Genomic DNA, 19,409 nt, shown 5'->3' on the forward strand with positions numbered 1-19,409 from the left:
AAGAGACTTAATTATCATGAAAACAAGCGTAGAAATTTGGAAAAATATTTCAAACCAAGCAAAATAGCAAGCTTTTCGTATCCCAGCCGCTTGAATTCAATTAATTGACTAATGTGAATGAACTTTTAGCATAAAGGTATGAAGAATAAAGATAGAGTACGCAAGTCATATGTCATGTGTTCTATATTACCGTTTAAGCAAATGCGATATGGGAATAGAGAAAGAAAGCTGCATAGAGGTCTCCTGTATCTTTGTCTGATCAGACACGCACACTGACGCTGCTCATTGATCGGTATTACTACTTTACACATATTTACTGTAGACACGGAAATAAGATGGCTCATATGCAGCGTTTTCTTTCTATTCCCATATCGCTTTTTCAACTCGCTCACCCACTCTGTCTTCCTTTTAATCATCCGTGAAATTGCTACTTAAGATTATGTACGTGTAACATTATCTTGTGGTATGTTTTTCTTTTGCATATTTATTACCAAAGAGCTTTTATGTAGTAAGGTTACAATACGAATAGTGTGAAGTTAACGTACAAGTTATCATACACGTACACTTAAGAACTAATGGCTCGGTAAGGAGTTTCCGTAGTCATATAACAAGAAAATGACAATATGCAATCCGATGTTACGCTGTGTTTCGCATACGGGCAATGCAATGCCGCCATGATAAAATTGATGGTATGTATGTAAGTACATGATAAGTGCAATATGTTACTAAATTATTTATTTATCGAAACACATATTACATGTTAGTACGTTCATTAATATTAATTAACATTAATATTAATATTAACATTAACGTTGTTACATTATTTATTAGTATCAATTAACATTAATATTAATGGACGTACATTAACATTACTACATTAATATTAATAAATAATGTAACGACAGCATAGGTAAACATAATAGAAAACGAAAATATAAAGTAATATTAATAATAAAACGTAATATAAAATATTAATAAATAATAATAAAAAGTAAAATTAACAATAGTAATAAAATAATAATAATGACAACAACAATTTTCTAAAAACAAAATAATAAGCAATCGGTACTACCATAAATGATAGAAAGAAAACAAAATGATAAAGGAACAGATAAATCTGATAAAAATCTTCTATTATTATGTGTAATATTACATTTCATATATGTCATTATTATCTGCATGATTTTAGTTGGAATCTATCGATGTGGTACTGTCCGATGAGGAGTTGCTTATCTTAATAACGGATTGTAATAAAGTTGAAGCTATGAGAAGGTGATGGAAATAGTTCGAATTGGATATAATTCTCTGCAGACTTTAATGCATGTCAGGTTTTCTTTATCATTATACTGGTATACATCGCGTGCTATATCTCATAATTGGGATACTTGCGGATTTCAATAAATAATATCAAGCAATATTTGGCCGTTGCGATGCCTTGTCGATGTCTTGTAAACAATTAATTTCTCTTTCTTAGGCAACTTACAGTTAGTTTGATTATCGCGCGATTTTATTACGTCATTAAATAGATTCTTGTAGCATAGAGTTCAATACGTTCTTTTCTATTATGCTAGTGTGTAACCAAACATGGCAGATCCCTAACTTTAAGCTTAGATACAATAGGTTCTTGTATATGCTAAATTACGACCAAACAGGGCAAATGCCTAATTTTATAAGTTCTTGTGTATGCTAATTGATTGTGTATGCTAATTAATTGAACTTAGCACTTGGCCGCATGATCCGATCACGAAAGTTAAGCAACACTGGGCACGGATAATACCTTAGACGGGTGGGTGGTGACTGCTTGGGAACTCCGTGTGGTGTTGGCATTTAGGCGCTGGCAGCTTAGTGCCTTGGGGCCGCCAAGCAGTCTGGTAGGGGAACCAGAAATTCAAGAGATAAAGTACTGCTAATAATAAGGTGGGTTCGCATACGCAACGATATTAGCAAGTAGTTCGGCACTAAAAGTGTGTTAAGGGTTAATTCTTTAATTTTAAACTAACGCTCAAGAAGACTGCCCGCTCAGAAACAGTAATAGGATAGGATAGGCTAGACATCCCGCGTACCACAGCCACCGAAACAGTAACCAAATAGTAACGGAATAGGCGCCTCTGAGATACTACACCGGACGACAACCCGTCCAGAGGGACTAAAATCTCAGTATAAAATTCCTCCAAAATAAGCGCTCGAGTCAGTCTGTTAAAACATTTTGAATCAGTCTCTTGTAACTCTTTAAATCATCCTGTTGTAACACTTTGAACCGTCACTCTGCGACATTAATAAATGACGTGATTATAAATTTTATTATCATGTACAAAGTTCAATTTTTTCACCTTATTTTGAACTGTGACGCGAAGAGATCCGTGATTTTTTGTGTCTCCTACGTAACACCGGCGTCAACGTGTTAATTTAGGCAGAAACTTAGAGTTAAGAGAAGCAACAGCTAATGTAAGAGGCAGCTATATAGAAAAAACGGGTAACGGCTCGCCTGCTCAGAAATGCTGCAACACACGCTATTCATTATATGTTTCTTGTCATGCATAATAATAGATATATCATATACAAATATGTTATTGAATTTAGTAAAAGTATGCCAAGTTTGCTGTACAGGTCTCACTGTGTTTAGTGTATCTTTTATTGCTATGCAGTCCCCAATCACAATTCACATTAATAAAATGTAAATTATTTAAACGAACATTTATTGCACATCGCGTTTTTAAATACACGTATTACATATTTATTTTCACTGGAATAAAATTTTGTCATACTGTTTTATAAAGAAACGTTACAACGTTCCGAAATAGATTCATTGAATAATTGCTTGAAAAGTCATTTTTAAAGAAAAAGGGTTTCAAAATCTCCTTAAAAATATCTTTATTAATTCCTCTACTCGTACCAAGCGAGTTGCCATGAAATTTATTGCTAAATTCAATGTACAACAATTGATGTTGTATTATTTTACTCGTGATTTTACACTTGTTAACAAAGACTTGAAAAATCTATTACATTTCTTGAAATGTATATGCACAAATATAAATATATGTACTTGTAAAATAATTCTGATAGAATATTTACAAGAGACGTCACTTGGATGCATCCCTAGAAAAAGTTTTCAGAAATTTTCATGTGCTTCAATTAGCTTTGATGAGCTTGTCATTAATATTATTCTTCTTTTTGACTTTCATTCCACGTTTGCTAGACAGGTAAGCCTGTTTGAAGAATCTAGCGAAGAGAATGAAATAGCTCAAGTATATCAACAGACCAATTTTCGCGTTATGGGGCTTAATGTGGCATTCGACTTGACCGCTTTTTACATAGCTGTAAGCCGTAATAGTTACAAAGCAACCCCAAATCATTTGTACTGTCTGTAACGTAGTGATCAGCATGGCGATCCATTTTGGTGGATTAAAGCGCGTTGCTTTCAAAGCATAATAAGAATACATCCAGGAGTGAACGAAAAAATTTACTATAGAGTTCCATCTGGCGTATGCTGTAGTCTCTACAAAACATAGCCATGCGTAAAGAAGAACTGTTACATGGTGGTACCAATGTAGAAACATCAACGGCTGTTTACGTAGTACAATAAAAACTGTGTCGCCGAACTCCACGATCTTTGATAGGATGAACAACAGTGACCAAAATGCAGCAACGGGATCTTGCGTAAGGAAGCTAGAAAGAACATAATTATGGTTTTATTATGATTTAACATTTTAGGAATATCGTTTTATTTTGTAAATTGATTTCATATACCGCTTTGATGAGAGATGGATGCCGCCCGCAATATTCGATAATAAAGAAACGTGATAATCGTGTCATATGTATGAATGAATCGTCAACCATTAATTTTGTATCCAACGAGCGCGATCGCAGTACCACTGCAAACTCAATATCGTTAAGTTCTAATATTTTTGTATATAGAGTAGGTCCAGGCTCGAAAAATTAAACGATAAAGGCACTATAATTGTAAAATACAGCCAACTCATTTCAGATATAAAACAACGTAGGATTACTTCAATGACTGTTTTAATATGTTAATATACCATATGAAGCAGCCAAATGGAATCACCTAAATATCTCCTTATTTACTGCCGTACGAAAGAATTTTCCAGAATAAAGGGTATATTATGGTTGTTGTTGTTGTCGCTGTTGCTGTTGTTGTTGTTGTTATCTTTCAACTTTTACCAAGTGGAAAGTTATTCAAAATGATGACCTTAAGAACGTATTTCGAGGTGATCGAGGTCGTTGGATAGTACGCTTTCGTAAATAATTGTAACAATACATATTTAGTTAATGATTAGTTTTCAAGTTATTATTCTACGGAAAATATTTTGAAAGCTAAAATAAGGTACGAATGTTAAATTACCTAGGTATACAGATACTATGGTAGAACCCATGATAGCTTAATATGTGATACACTTCCGACCACATTCTAAGAAATCCAAAAATGGAAAATACCGCAAGTGATATATTCCACAAGGCAAGGGCACCTCTCAGTTCGAATTTCGGCCTATTTGACATGTAATGCTTTCCAGCAAAAATTAGGATGACATAAATGGCAGAATAGTAGAAGCAGTATGGATAATGGTTCGTAATTGTCGTAAGGGCATCCGAGTAAACAAAGTTTTTCTCAAAATTGAAGGCATACGAGTAATTAGGTACAGTTAGCGGCACGTGATTCAATTTGTTTATCATCTTGGAATATCTTTTTCTACTCGCTGGTCGTTAAAAAATTAAAGAAAAGGTACAACTTTCACCTCTGCTGCCAATCTACTGAAAAGCAAAAAACCCGATTATTGAAATTATTTTTTTAAATGTAGGAAATATAATATTTACAAATAATATAAAATATTAACAGAACAAATTAATAATGTTTAATTAATACTTAACACAAAATATTATTACAGATCCAAAAGATTTAGAATGATAGTTCAGAGTAACTTTTGCAGAAATAAAAATACCAGGTAACAAATGAATTGATCATATCAAACGAATTAATGTAACGTTTGTAAAAAAATACTTTAGATTATTTCAATAATAAATTGCTTTTCAAACAATCTTACATGATTTTAAAATACTATATGAAATTTTATAACGAAACGTCCAAATCTGCTGTGTGTAGGATTGTCATTTATAAAATGACACTGTTCTAGAGTAGAGAGCATTAAAATCCCTGAATTTTCCCGTTTGAAGTCTGGATACTTTTCATTATTTTTTAGATTAGATACGGTAGAAACTTCTGTAAATTATATTATAGATCGTAATCATAATCGCGAAATAAATAGAAAATATAAAAGTAGTTCGTACAAAGTAGGAACATTATTTGTATGTAATGAATGGTGCAGTGGAAAAGAAAAATTTTTTAGGGAACATTACTAGCGCGTATGAATTTATTTATTTTTATTTCTTTGGCAAGTCTGCTTAAGGTGAAACTGTAGAAAAGCTTACTTACCCTTCTATTTCAATGGTTTTTGCCTTTATATAGCGAAATTCAACGTTTTGAATAACATTTTCCTATACATGTAAAGGCTGAACTCGCTTAGTTTCCGCGATATTCACGAAAAGCTGCCTGTACCATTACAGCCTTCTCTCTCATTACAGAATTCTATCTATAGTTGTGTTTCAACGGTTGGACGAGTTTAAAGGTCCCATGCGCAACATGTATTGGCCCTAGTTTTCTTCAATCTAGTCGCCGCACGACGGCTAGCAATACTTTTGTAAAATAAGGACAATTATTCTTTTCGTAAAATAATATCAATTATTCGTTCACCGTACTATTCATATAATTAACTTCTTATCATTCGAGCATCGCCGGCCGGATTCAAAGGGCTAACCTAAACGATATTCAATTTTAATAATTGAACTATAACAAACATTTCTTACAGTTTCGCATATACTGTTGCGGCGGAGTTTTACCCAAAAAAAACAAAAGATAAGGGTTAGGTCTCGTTTAGCAATAAAAGCTGTTAGCAGCCAATACGAACTCATACGCTGTTACGGGCGCGCAACTATAAAAGCAGAATAATTCACTGCAGTGTTATCGACAGCTTTTTTGCGATTACCTCGAAAACTATGGTCGAACGACAGTTGCATATACAGGGAGAAGTTGTTCAAAATTATGCCCCCGAAAATATATTCAAAACTCACTGAAATGAAAGAGAACGTGACAGTTCTACAGTTTTACTAAACAAACATTTACGAATAATTAAATTCAATATTAAATATATATATATATATTTATATTTATATATATATTTATTTATAATATATAATATATATATACTTGTATACTAAATTACTGATAAATATACTAATAAATAGAATTGTTTATGAATAAATAACGTATACCTACTTATAGAGTATCATGAAAAGTATTAAAAATTCATTTGATTACTTGCATAACGAATGACTTTGAAATTTTCAGTACATTGCATGCTATATAATCGTAAATCGAAATTGCTAGAAACCATCATTCAGACATCTTCGGTACCGAAAGGTCGGTAAGTTATCATTGACAACCTTAGCTGAGTGTAATCTATTAACCCATAACGTAATTTCAAATTAATTTCGACTTGTGTAAATTTATGATACAAAAATATCCGTATATATATATTTTAACTTGTTAACCGCGGAGTTTAGTTTCAAAAATCCGTTATGGGATGCGCAGATAAAATCAAGCATTGATGAGTATACACGTCGATCGCAGAGTAAATGCTCCTATTATAAATTTTGCGATAAAAGTAAAGCAAAACGTGGAAGGATTACATTTTTATTCGATAAAATATTAGCAATTCATTGTTGAGAAAAGGTATCGTTATTAAAAACTTAAAAATTGATAAAAAATAATAAAGTAAATTACACAAAACAATTCGGGAATAGCCGGTGCATTGAGGAAAATAATTAACTCAATTTATAAAAAACAATACATTATACGGGGCATAACCGATATATCACAGAGAATAATCAAATAATCAAACTTTTTTCTTTTCTCTTCTTAATAAAATACATGATAGCTTTACTGGAAGTATAAAGGAAACATACCACAGACAAACATCTGAATTTATTTGCCTAAATACGCATAATTTAGTCATAAAATTTCACGTCATATATCAAACTTATCAAGACTGTTTCGTTACATATCTACTCTGTTAAAATAAATCGTAGATCAGATTTTCAATTTCAGATTGGATTTTTCTTGTTGAAAAATAGAATACTTGAACGTTAATACTTACAGTTCTGTGTAATATTACTTGGATCTAATAAGACAAGACAAAAAGGAAGTCACTTATCGTTCTTCTTCTTACATGCTCAGTTAACCGATCATTACTGTCACTTAAGGAGAAAAGCTTCAAGTATATATTGACTATCCCACTCTCAACATCAAGCTATTTCTTCTAGGATGTTTTTATGAACATATTACATAAAACATCCCTATTTTCTAAAATCTTTGTTTACACTGTAATGAGACACTGCTATTATGATTATAATAGTAAAATTTACATGTATAATGTATATAAAAGTTAAACATAGTTTCGTTACGTATTGTGGCTTATTAATATAGTGGACAATTAACTGTTGCAATACAATACTCTGGTGACCATGGCGTGAACCTCAAGAATGAATTTGTGTTGAATCATCAGATGCATTACTTTCATTCTCATTTCTCACTAATGTTTTACTAGCGACTAGTGTGTTTTGACCAGTGTGAACGAAAGGAGAGTCCGTACGACGTACAGACGTAGCCCTGATGGGTTAATAAAGGTATTTAAAATGGATTACAATATTTAATTATTTTAGCAGGTTGAATTAAATTAATTTCAATTTTGATTTTATCTCCTCTTAGAATAGTGTTAGAATATTGAAGCCTTGATTTTAAAAATATAATTCAACGACTTTTATACTCGGGGCTCCGTTGTGTATATGCCCGTTATAAATGTCCAAGCAACAAACTTTGGAAAGTTTAAACAGAAATTTAAAAATATATAAAAAAATAAATTACGCATCTTTTAAATGGTAAAGTGATTTGCGAACTGCTCGTAATAATGCGGTGATAAGGAGTCTGATCCTTTCTCGAATAAGGGATCTCACAAACTCGTATCGATATTAGGGCAAGTTATACGCGGCAAGCTTTTCGTATATCCATGCCTTACACGTCTTATTCAATTTTGCACATAAAATTATTTGCAAATATAAATCAAAGTTCTTGCTGCATTTCCGTATTCAACCGTTCATTATTCAAATGTATAAGAACATAGCAGAATGTAATGTTTATTTAATACGTTTAAATATGCGGTGAATAATTATCTACGTTGTACCTTATATCATAGTTTCGCACAAATAAACAATCTCGACTTAAATGGCTATCACGTTAAGTAAACCAATGTTAAATAAATCTAAAGTAAGCTATACAGTAGGCTAAAAGTACCAAACTTTAAAAATGCAAAACTTTTAATGACTCGCGGTATGATAACTACACTAAACATGACAATTACGTATCAATTAATAATAAATTATGAAACATTTCGTGATAATGTTTCTTCTTATGTGAAATTATCAAATCGGCCTGAGCGGGAAGTTCAGCGTGAGCAACCGATGGCTTTGGTTTGAGCGGATATAGATTAAGTACCGTATTTAAAACTAAAAAATAGAATTAAATGGAAATAAAATACCATTTGAAAGAATTCAAAGATTTTGTTGATAATAGATAGAATAAAATAGATCATTAATTTTAATTGCTACGAATTAATGCTATAATAGTTTTAATTAATGCATTATAAATTATTATAAATTAATGGACTATTTGTGAAAAAGCCGCAGGATAAAAACATATTATCAGATGAAAGTGTAATCAAGCATTCGTTCGGAGTTCGGCGAAGTAATAAGCGAATGATTTCTTACACATATTTAGATTATATATAATTAGATTTAAATTTAAATAACGAATGCTCGTTTGCAGTTTCATTTTATCAAATTTTACTAAAATGCGGCGAACAGCGAGCATTCGCTTAGACTTAGTTGGTCTAAACTGTTGGCCACACTGTTATTATGAACAATTTTAACTAGAAATTTCATTTGAAAGATCTAGCTCATGTATCTTCAGTCGTAACAAATCGGACGAAAAAATTAAATCGATCTAATTCTTTGCATGTATGAACGACGTTGGATGACCAATATCTGTGTAGTATAATTTCCATTTATTTGAATCTTCGTTTCATTCGTTCGTTCGTTCGTACTTTGTACTAAAAGAGCAAATTTTCTTGAATTTGCATACTGTTTTTTGTAGTCTGTTTTAGGTTTTTTCAGGCTATGGATTTGCAGAGGAACATAGCAGCTAGATTAGTGGATATTTGCGCCTACATAAAATGTAACAATAGTCGACTTCGAGGAAATCATCTTTATTGCTTTCCGAAAGAAAACAATCCGCTTCGTAAAGAATGGATTTCAAGAGTTGGTAAGTACAGGGTGTTGATACTGTATGTTATGTATGTTTGGCATTTGTTAATTTTCTATATCAATATTACTCTTTCTATCTATATTACTTTCTGTTGCTACCTATATTTTATATTTCTTATTACTCTTTATCAGGCAATCCAGCTCTACAATATTATGCTAGCTCTACCATAAGAAGAATGGGTATCTGTGCTGAACATTTCTCACCTGAAATGTTTAAACCAAACCGTACACAAAATATCAGTAGAAGGAAAATGTTGAAAATGGATGCTGTACCTCAACCACCAAAAGATATATTAGAAAATAAAGAAGAAAAAGAAGAGGATGTACATGAAAGACAGCTGGTGAGAGAAGAAGGGGAAAAAGGAAATGAAGAAGGAGGAAAAGGGGACGAACAACAATGCGACTACCAACAACGACAACAGCAACAACAAAATGCAAGAGAAGAAGAGGTAGCAAAAAAAGAAGAAGAAGAAAAAGAATTACGTGTTAATAAACCATTGCTGAATTATACAAGAGTGCCATTTACATTTTGTGACAATGAGGATACAATGCAATGGGTAATGATTGAACCAGAAATGACAAACTACAAAGTACAAATTGAAAATTCTCAAAATAAAACATTTTGTGAAGTGAAATTGGAAAATGAATGTGTTCAGCTCATGAAAGAGAATAGAGATTTAAAAGCACAATTAAAATATCTGAAACAAAAAGTCAAACGAATCAAAACCTCCAGAGATCATTTTTATAACAAGTTGCGCAAAGTAGAGACTGTGGATGAATTTTTAGATAGACATGGGTGTAAAAGCAACGTCGTAAGGACTTTCATTAAGTTGCAACTGAAAGGTGAAAATTTGTCATATACAACCGAAGAACAAGATTTAGCAAAAATGATATTTTACAATTCTGCATCAGTTTATAATAAACTAAGGATAAGCGGATGTCATTTACCAGCTGAGAGCACAATACGGAGGTGGGTCTGAATCTATAATTCAAAGAAAAAAAATGGAGAAGAGATGGAAACAACCATTAGCATATTTCTGAGTTTTACCAGAAACAGAAGAAATGAAAAGTGATGAAGTAATTGCATTACTAAAAATATGCTTAACACAATTAAAAGAAAATGGAGCACACGTAAAAATTTTAACATGTGATTAGTACTCAACTAATCAGAAAATATATAGAGAATTAGAACTATTGGGGAAGGATTCATTTTTCATTTATGAAAGTACAATCTATTATGCGACTTTCAATTTTCTTTATCTAATTAAACACTTACTTGTGCAATTAAGAAATCATGAAAATATTAGGAGTATGTTGGGAATAAATTATTGTAATTGTTGGATTAGTTGTTTAAGTTTTTCATTTATTGTATCGTTTTTCGTTATATGAACACCAAATTTTTGCAAATACATCTTTCAAAATATGTCACTGTTGTGCTATTTTACAAAGAACAGGAATTTAAACATTATAACTTAATAATGTATTTATTTACATATATTTAATCGGATGTGCTTAAATAATAGAAATTAAAACTGTATTAGAAAGCATTTTTTGACAATATATTTGTTACAAATTTATACATGAACTAATCAATTTATGTATAATCCGACAAAATTTTTATGTAATACTTTTCATGAAAAATATCTGAAGTGCCCATGCACGGAGCAATGTAATGAAATTTAATTTTCAAATATTTCAAATACTCTAATTAATTTTATTTTCAACTACATAATTACAATAAAGTGACAAAAGGGAATAAGAAAGTCACCTTTTAGTTTTAAATCTGTACACTTTTTTTATACATATAATGCGGTTATATACTAGTAATATAAATAAAGGTATATGTATAAATAGAATCCTTTTTTATTATAATTAAGTATTCTATCGCTCTGTTTTTTATGCACACGTTTGTCACATATCATATATATAAACAGCATATGCATATAAAATAAATTCACTTAAAGATAGTTGTAGGAAGGAAAACATTAAAAGAAAAGAAAATTATTGTAAACTATTGAATACACAATTAGTATTGCATTCATTAATTTTATGTAACAATTTCTGTAACGTAATTTGTTTTGTAATTCTATTAACATTATAATATAGAAAAAATGTAAAGTATCTTAATATTTATGCTTATGTCTATATTTGCGTGAAGATGGAGAAGGGGGACTATTAGCTCTATGTTTCGAAGTACGTGGTGGAGGTGGTGGTGATAATGATGGTGATCTAGCCCTTCTTTTTCTGTCATTTCGTTCACTATTGGGTGATCTACGAGATATTCTGGATGAAAAAGAAGGAGAAGGTGTTCGTCGAATACGTGGCGGAGATGGTGTCATTGGTACTCTCTTTTTATATGGTGATCGCGATCTACGTTTACCACGTGGTGATCTACTGCGTGATCTGAAATTTAATGAATAAATTGATTGAATAAAATGAATATTTTGTAATAATATTATGATCTAGGTTTGAAGCCCATTTTATAATTGAAACTGTTAATTGCTTTCACACTTTTAAATATAGGATATTCCACGTATTGGCTGTTCTATTTTGACGAGTTCTTTTCATCAAAATTGGTGTTATTTTAGATTGTTTTAAATAACGATATATCTTTCAATTTATATTTATATCATTATATATTAATCATGATAAAATAATTTGATTTGTATTTAAATCATAGTCCATAAATTTTCCTAAAACTGTAATATATAACATATATGTAAAGTATTTAGCTGCAGAATTCATTAGAATGCATTAGAATTCATTGAAGAAAAAGCAAAAATGTATTTCAGAAAGTGTGATGCAGTTTGGGCACTCACTTTAATCACTGTCTACTTTCTGAAAATGTCTGTAATTGTTTGGTATAGTTTATTTGTGCATGCTTTACGAATAGTCGTTATTTATTAGTGAATAATTTGCAAATTTTTCTTATTAACATGTAATATAAAGTATGATACTGTTAAAAAAAAAAACACAAAATATCATCAACTCTTTTGTAACAAGAGGATATTATTAGTGTCTTTTTAATACCCATATATTCTTTATGTAATGTCAATGAACTGTTGTTTGAACTATCTTTCTGTTATATATTTTTTTCATATTGAATCGGAATCTCTGCGATAGATTATTTTTTAAGAATATTTACCTATATCTATTACTTTTAGCTGATGGACTTGTCGAATTCCGTCTTCGATCTCTATAATGGCTTGGAGATTCTGGAGTCGTGCTTCGCTTTTTTTCTCTTCGTCGTTCATCGTCACGTTCTTCGCTTTTTACATCTTTCATTTCCCTTTCACTCTATAATAAAAGATTTAATCATTGTATAATAAAAACTCTATGATAAAAATATTTTATAAAATCTATTCTACTAGATTATACTAGAACTTAAAATAATGTTATAAGCAGAAAATTTTACCTTCCTTATCAGTTTTTTTCTATAATGTTCTACCTGTCCTTGAATCGTCATACCAGATTTTAGTGTCCTTCTGCCACTTTCCAATTCATCTTGATATTGCATTGTTTTAACTTCAATTTCGCGCAATCGGCTCCTTCTTTCTTCATTGTAATCTCTACCACTATCAAATTAAAGATTATTGTAATTAATAATTTTATTAAAACATCAGATTATTACTTGAAACATGCAAAGATGATGTGTGTATATATAGTATTTCTTTAATCTAATTGCTGTGTAATATTTACATTATTTGAAAAAATAAGAAACAGTCGAACATTTATGTATTACCTGGAATCCATACTAGTATCTTGAGAATTTGAATCATCATTTTGACCTAATTCTTCCCATTTACTAGTTGTCATAGCTTGTGCTTCAACCTGATATAACAAAATAACTTATTCTATAAAATGAGAAACATAAAATAGTACTATAAAAGAAATCGTGATCTATTTTCCTTAAAAATAGCTAATCACAGGACATTTCCCCGCCATTTTTTTTTTTTACAACTTTTTACTATTGTTACAATTAGATCACTACAATTTGAACCTAGTTCGACTTGAAAAGCGATTCATTTAACACAATTTCCTCTTGCAAAATAATTGTCTCAACCTGATCAGGGTCAACAGTTTCCCAACGAGATGGTACAAAACCCGCAGGAATTGATGGTTTTTTATCGTCTTCTTTACTTTGTACATTTAAAGAGTCATCTTCATCCATAGGAACGCCATCTATATCCTCATCCACTGAAAACATATGATGATATGTACTATATGAAACTAACTATATGAAATAGCGAGTAATAATAAAAATACACAGTGCAAAGAAAAAGCGATATTTATAGAGAAAGTTAATGTAATAAAAATATTACTTAAGGCTTGCTTTAGTTTTGTGCTATAGATATACCGACAATTGCGTAGGCGTGGATCAATGAATCAGCTGATGGTCCTTTCTCTGTATTTCGCTCACACTTCATGCACCCAAGCTTTGAGGCTTCTCACTTTGTTCCCTCAGAACGCAAAGTGTAAGTAAAATAGAGAGAAAGGTTTTGTTAGCTGATCCATTGGCCTACAGTAGCTAATATAGCTGTATTTCTAGCGTAAAATTAAATTGTTTATAATTTAAAAAATTAGTGTCACTTTTGTACACGAATTTTCGTCATTGTCTTAATGTCCAGAATCATACTTTATAAATATCGTTCACATGTTTTAACACTGTACAATTCAAATATTCTTACTAGGTACACCATCAATGTCATCATAATTAGATGTTGTTTGTGGTGTTAAGCCATGTTTCATAGCACCCTTAAGAAGAGCAGCTCCGTCTAATGGTACTCCATCCAAATCTTCTGCACCATCTCCATCTACATCTGATAAAGGTGCTCCATCAATATCTTCATCATTTTCTGGCTCTGGTTCATCTATCTATAAAAATAAAATTACCTTTTACTTTTACCTTTCGCGCTTACTTCCCATTATTTCGTTAATACGAAGGATTTACGATATACAGCGTTAAATTTACCAAAACAAGGCCGAGGAAGGTGTTTTGTAATTTAACAAGAAAGTCTCGTGGATAAACTGCCCAATCTTCCCATGCTCTAAACATTCTCATTACACGAACTTTAAATCCTTCTGCTTTTAATCTGCTATCAAATTGTTTATAAGCTTGATGAACTTCGTTAAATATATCCAAAAGTCGAGTTTCAAACCTGCATTAAAAATACATTTACTGATGTCAATTCATATCAACAATTACATTAACTACTATATAACAGACACAAATACAATTAATGAATCACTAATTTGTATATTTTAAAATTAAAATTTAAACATTTTATAACTAAAATAAAACAACTTACGCCTTTCGATAAATGGTAGCATTATTTACTTTTACCCCGCAATTGTGTAATATATCAGATATGAGATATAATCTCGCAATTTTCTTATTAACAGGAGTTTGTAATATTGACAATGATTCCGAAATACAATCACAGATTTCTTCTGCTGCTTCAGCATGCTCTATACAAAATACCATTGCCTCTGCAACTTTTATCCTTTCAGGCGATATATTGCGTAATAAATCTTCTAATCGATCTCGTTGGCTATAAATATAAATATAACAAAATGTTGAAAAAGGATTTTAATAATCATAAATAAAATTAGTAAAGAGAATATTTGTAACACCTGTTTGACAAACTGCCTCTTCTAGGTTCTTGTCTTTCTTCCATTTCAATCAATTCATCAGGCATTCCTTGTGTCCATGGATTAATAGGAGGAGGTCTCCACACACTTCCACCTTTAAACATCCTGAAGTCTTCAGTGCGCCATTCCTTTTGTCCATCTCCTTGTAATATGGAATATAATTTCCAACGATAATAAATATGTGCTGGAGAATAATTTTCAAACAAAAATCTAAAATTAAAATATCATTAATATATATATAATGTAACAAAATATTAACTTTTCATAGTTACTTGACATTATACAAACCTAAACATTGGATTATTTAATTCTCGATTCATGATCATTGCTTCGAACATAGGGCCTTCCCGAATTACAAATTCTACCATTCTATGTATTAACATAACTAAATTTCTATAACATAAAAACTTACTTCTTTAATATTTATAAGCAAAGTACTGTGGTATATCTATTTTTAATTGGCAGAAATAACAACATACCTTTCTGTAGGAATAACCACTTTGACAACTGCATTTTGTAAAACCTATGATAATTCCCATTACAGTGCAATGGTTATAGTTAATTGAACATTCCAGACCAAATTGATCCATCCCAAACATAATTATCGTCAATTCGTTATAATGGAATTTGTAACAGATAAATTATAGCAAATATAAAAACTATTTATGTAAAAAATATTATGTATAATAAATAACATATTTTTATATTTTAAATAGATATGTTAAATTTATAGATATTAATAGAAATTACAGAAGAATTACAGAATTAAATTTGTCTTTAAAATTTTCTTTACCATTAAAACATAAGATATATATAAACAATAAGGAGTAAAGAAATTCTCATGATTTCTATCCTGTCACAATATTTAATAGATCATAGATAATATTTTTAATAGATCAATAAATTGTTCTTGATAAAAATGAATCTGAACAGAACTACTTTGCATCACATAGTAATATACTTATTTGTTACATTATTTTTATACAGTAAATTTTGAAGTTCGTCTTCCTCAAAGACCAAATCTTGAATGAAAAAATGTCATATTACATTTTCTCTTATTCTTTTTCATAAGGAATTACGTCATTCTGTATATTATAAGCACGTAAGAATTATTTCAATTTTTCTTATTATATTACTTGGCACTGTTATTATTAGGATATTTTAAACATAAACATTAATTTCTAATAAAACATTGATATATAAAATTATAACAAATGTTTTTGCAAAAAATAAAAATTTTTACTAGTGGACAAGAATTACCTTTTCAAAATTTTCTTTTTCCTGAGGGTCTGCTGTTTGAAGATTACGATTGCGAGGTGGTATCTACGATCAAATTTATAAAATTACAGAGGTTTATATTGATTTCTTTTATAAATAATTATAAATCATTAATACATTATTGATCAATCATGTAAGTTACAACTCCATATTTTTGGTCAACGACCTTAATATATCCTAATTTTGTTTATATCATATACCTTATGTCTATCACGGCGGTGTGGTTGAGCACTAAATGGAAGGCCAGACGGAGGTGGTGGTTGGGTAATTTCCATTAAAGCTGGTGGAATATAAATAGGATAAGGTGGAATCGGTACACTTTTTCCCCAGCCTAATTTCATTTCATACTGCATTATGTCACGACCTAATTAACATTATATTGTAATGAAATATCTGTATAATCGTATCATAATAATATATATATATATATTCACTCATATCCAATGTATTCAATCATTAAAAAGAAATGGAAAAATATTCACACCGACGAACATTCATAAATATTAAACATTAATTTAACTGATGAACAACCATTTTTTGTAAATTTAAAATAATATAACTATCTTTTCACCATTAAGATTTTTTAATGCTCTTTCTCCATCTTTACGACTCATAAATGCAACAAAACCACAATTTCTTTGTCTGGCCTTTTCCTCGTCGCTACGTGGCCACATAATTTTAATACTAGCCAATGGTCCGTATTTGCCAAATATTTCCATCAATTGCTGTTCCGTGATCTACATTAAACATAAGAATAAAACATATATATATGAGAATAAGTTGCTATTAATAATTTTTACATAGAATATTTTATACAGGATTATAATTCTAAATATTAATTTTCATTTCGTTGTAATATATAATAGTATACAGAAATAAATTACATAATAGTGTACAATTTTTACAAAACTTTGCAAGAAAAATTGTAAAGCTTGTTAAACACTATTCTAATAAATGAAATGTGATATAGATATATTATGTAAATATATCTATGATGTAGATCTATTCCAAATACAAAATTAATATTTAAACTTGATTTATACCTTTGGATTTAAATTCCCCAAATATAGATTTGTTGTGTTAGGATCACCATTGTCAAATGATCCATCTGTGAAAAATAGCATTTTTATATTTTTAATATAATTTTAATACTAAAAAACAGACATTTAAAATTAAGTAGAGGAAATTCTAGAAATGGGTACTGTTTACCCTCATAAATCAGGGCTAGGAGATGTGGATCATCAATAAGGTTATGTAGATTATTTTTTCGTGAATCAGGATATGAAGATGTGCAACCTAATATATTTTAATAAATTTAAATTGTTAATATAGGGATAAGAAATAATTATTTACACTAAAATATGTTAGCTTAAAAAATAACAATTGTTTTTTTAAGACAGTTTTTATGAGTGATTATAATTATGTAAGATTGTGATTGAGCGTATCTTTATCACTAAATTACCTTCAACACATTTTAATGCTGCTAACATTGGATCCTCTGACTGGGTAGAAATAACGTTTTTCACTACACCTTTATATTTATGTCTCTCCTCTCGTTCTTCTTGTATCATTTTTAATTCTTCTTTAAATAATTCAAGGTTGCTTTTCTTCTTCTCACCTTCCTTTTTCTTTTTGCCCAATCTATCTAATTTTCTTTCATTCGATCCTAATAATCTTGCATATTCTTGTGCTTGCTCGGCTGATGATCTGCTATCTACGAGCTCCGATATTTTTGATTGTGGTTTATAAAGTTTTCCCTTTTCGCGTGTATCTTCCTCTATTGAATAAATACATATTTTCACATAAAATTGTAAGTTACAACAATCATAATCAACAATATAATATGTAATAAGTAATAAATCAAATAGTTTAGAACATAAATTATTTATATGGCTTTTCTTTAGCAAATATATTTTCAACAAGTATATTTCATTACATTATTTTCAAAACAAAAATTGCTAATATATTTCATAAATCTCAAACTATGATTATCTTAAATATATATCTCCCATTTCACAGAATAGGATTAACTTACGTCGTTTGCCTGCATCATAAGTCCCTGCTTTTACCCAAACTTTGCTAGTTGTTTTATTAGGTGTTTCTTGAAACGTTGCTACAAATTCTTCAAATGCCTATATATACAAATAAATGTTTATATGTTTACTTTCTTTACAATTATAATTTTTTAATTTTGTATTGCTTACTTGAGCTGCAGCTTGCTCTTGTTCTTTTTTACGTTGTTCTTCTAATTCTTTCTTACTCAATGGTCTTTTACCCATTGTGCCAATAGAAAACGCTTTAAGCTTTTGTTCTGCTATTTGCTATATATTTAAAATAATCATTAATGGGTGCAATTATGATATAAAAATACTAAAATTAAATTGAAATATGAAATAAATTTATTTAATTTTACCTTCATAATAGCTTTATCTGCCATTTGTAAATAACTTAACCTAAAAAAATTTTCAGTTTGTAATATCAAACGATAGTGATTTACAAGGATATATTAGTATATAGTACTTACTTTTAAACAAAGGAAAATTTTGAATAAATTTTATGAAAAATGATAATTAAAATTTGTGAACATATGTAAGAAGTTTTACATCGTCCATAAGTATTAAAAATTGTTATTAACATAGGAAATATCTATACCTTATAATTGTTTTTGAAAGACGCGTTTAAAAATTTTTATAATTAAACATTATCATGTAGAGTTTATTTTAATATTTTTAAAAACATTTGTATTTCAATACATTTTGCATTAAAGAATTGAGTAACCATAAATTGAACACGTATCGTATCTTCGTTCACAGTTTGATAATTGTATATACAATATACAATATACAATGAATAGTCATATATAAGCTAGGTAGAAGATGTGCGTCAATCAAACATTATGTTTTACTTTTAGTACTGTCTGATTAAATAACGTACTGTAGGCTGTATATATAGATAAGTTATGTATTTGTGTTAACGGATAAAAAATGTTCAGTCTTAAAACTGTTACTGTAATAAATTTGAGTAACGATAAA

General features: G+C 29.8%; 3 protein-coding genes across 9 annotated transcripts; 1 reads left to right on the forward strand and 2 right to left on the reverse strand.

Moving 5' to 3' along the window:
- Nucleotides 1–435: 435 nt before the first annotated feature.
- LOC100741976 lies at nt 436–10,875 on the forward strand. 5 transcript variants are annotated; one of them, XM_024367135.2, is made up of 3 exons: nt 436–689; nt 9,278–9,445; nt 9,580–10,875. In XM_024367135.2, exons 1-3 carry the CDS (start codon nt 662–664, stop codon nt 10,425–10,427), a joined length of 1,044 nt encoding a protein of 347 aa, XP_024222903.1. In that variant the 5' UTR covers nt 436–661; the 3' UTR covers nt 10,428–10,875. The 5 variants fall into 5 exon arrangements, with proteins under 5 accessions (XP_024222903.1, XP_033176252.1, XP_024222904.1 ...); XM_033320361.1 differs by lacking the exon at nt 436–689 and adding an exon at nt 8,336–8,366; XM_024367136.2 differs by lacking the exon at nt 436–689 and adding an exon at nt 8,755–9,175.
- Nucleotides 2,855–7,371, reverse strand: LOC100741857 (elongation of very long chain fatty acids protein 6). Of its 2 annotated transcripts, none has more exons than XM_033320365.1 (3): nt 7,227–7,371; nt 4,361–4,767; nt 2,855–3,666 (listed from the first exon to the last, which is right to left on the reverse strand). In XM_033320365.1, the coding sequence occupies exons 2-3, from the start codon at nt 4,687–4,689 to the stop codon at nt 3,129–3,131; spliced, it is 867 nt and encodes a 288-aa protein (XP_033176256.1). In that variant the 5' UTR covers nt 4,690–4,767; nt 7,227–7,371; the 3' UTR covers nt 2,855–3,128. The 2 variants fall into 2 exon arrangements, with proteins under 2 accessions (XP_033176256.1, XP_012240192.1); XM_012384769.2 differs by having other exon boundaries at nt 4,361–4,764; nt 7,227–7,330.
- A 265-nt stretch (nt 10,876–11,140) lies between the features above and the next one.
- On the reverse strand, nt 11,141–19,211 carry LOC100744611 (U2 snRNP-associated SURP motif-containing protein). 2 transcript variants are annotated; one of them, XM_033320355.1, is made up of 20 exons: nt 19,030–19,211; nt 18,791–18,829; nt 18,582–18,698; nt 18,413–18,509; nt 17,840–18,154; nt 17,421–17,485; nt 16,949–17,114; nt 16,578–16,741; nt 16,360–16,422; nt 15,579–15,622; nt 15,388–15,492; nt 15,082–15,309; nt 14,757–14,999; nt 14,420–14,606; nt 14,136–14,322; nt 13,511–13,644; nt 13,190–13,278; nt 12,863–13,022; nt 12,593–12,744; nt 11,141–11,850 (listed from the first exon to the last, which is right to left on the reverse strand). In XM_033320355.1, the coding sequence occupies exons 2-20, from the start codon at nt 18,812–18,814 to the stop codon at nt 11,571–11,573; spliced, it is 2,820 nt and encodes a 939-aa protein (XP_033176246.1). In that variant the 5' UTR covers nt 18,815–18,829; nt 19,030–19,211; the 3' UTR covers nt 11,141–11,570. The 2 variants fall into 2 exon arrangements, with proteins under 2 accessions (XP_033176246.1, XP_012240173.1); XM_012384750.3 differs by having other exon boundaries at nt 18,791–18,830; nt 18,902–19,211.
- Between the last annotated feature and the right edge of the window lie 198 nt (nt 19,212–19,409).

This window comes from Bombus impatiens, unplaced genomic scaffold (genome assembly GCF_000188095.3).
Source record: "Bombus impatiens unplaced genomic scaffold, BIMP_2.2 scf_0296, whole genome shotgun sequence".
Taxonomy (NCBI): domain Eukaryota; kingdom Metazoa; phylum Arthropoda; class Insecta; order Hymenoptera; family Apidae; genus Bombus; species Bombus impatiens.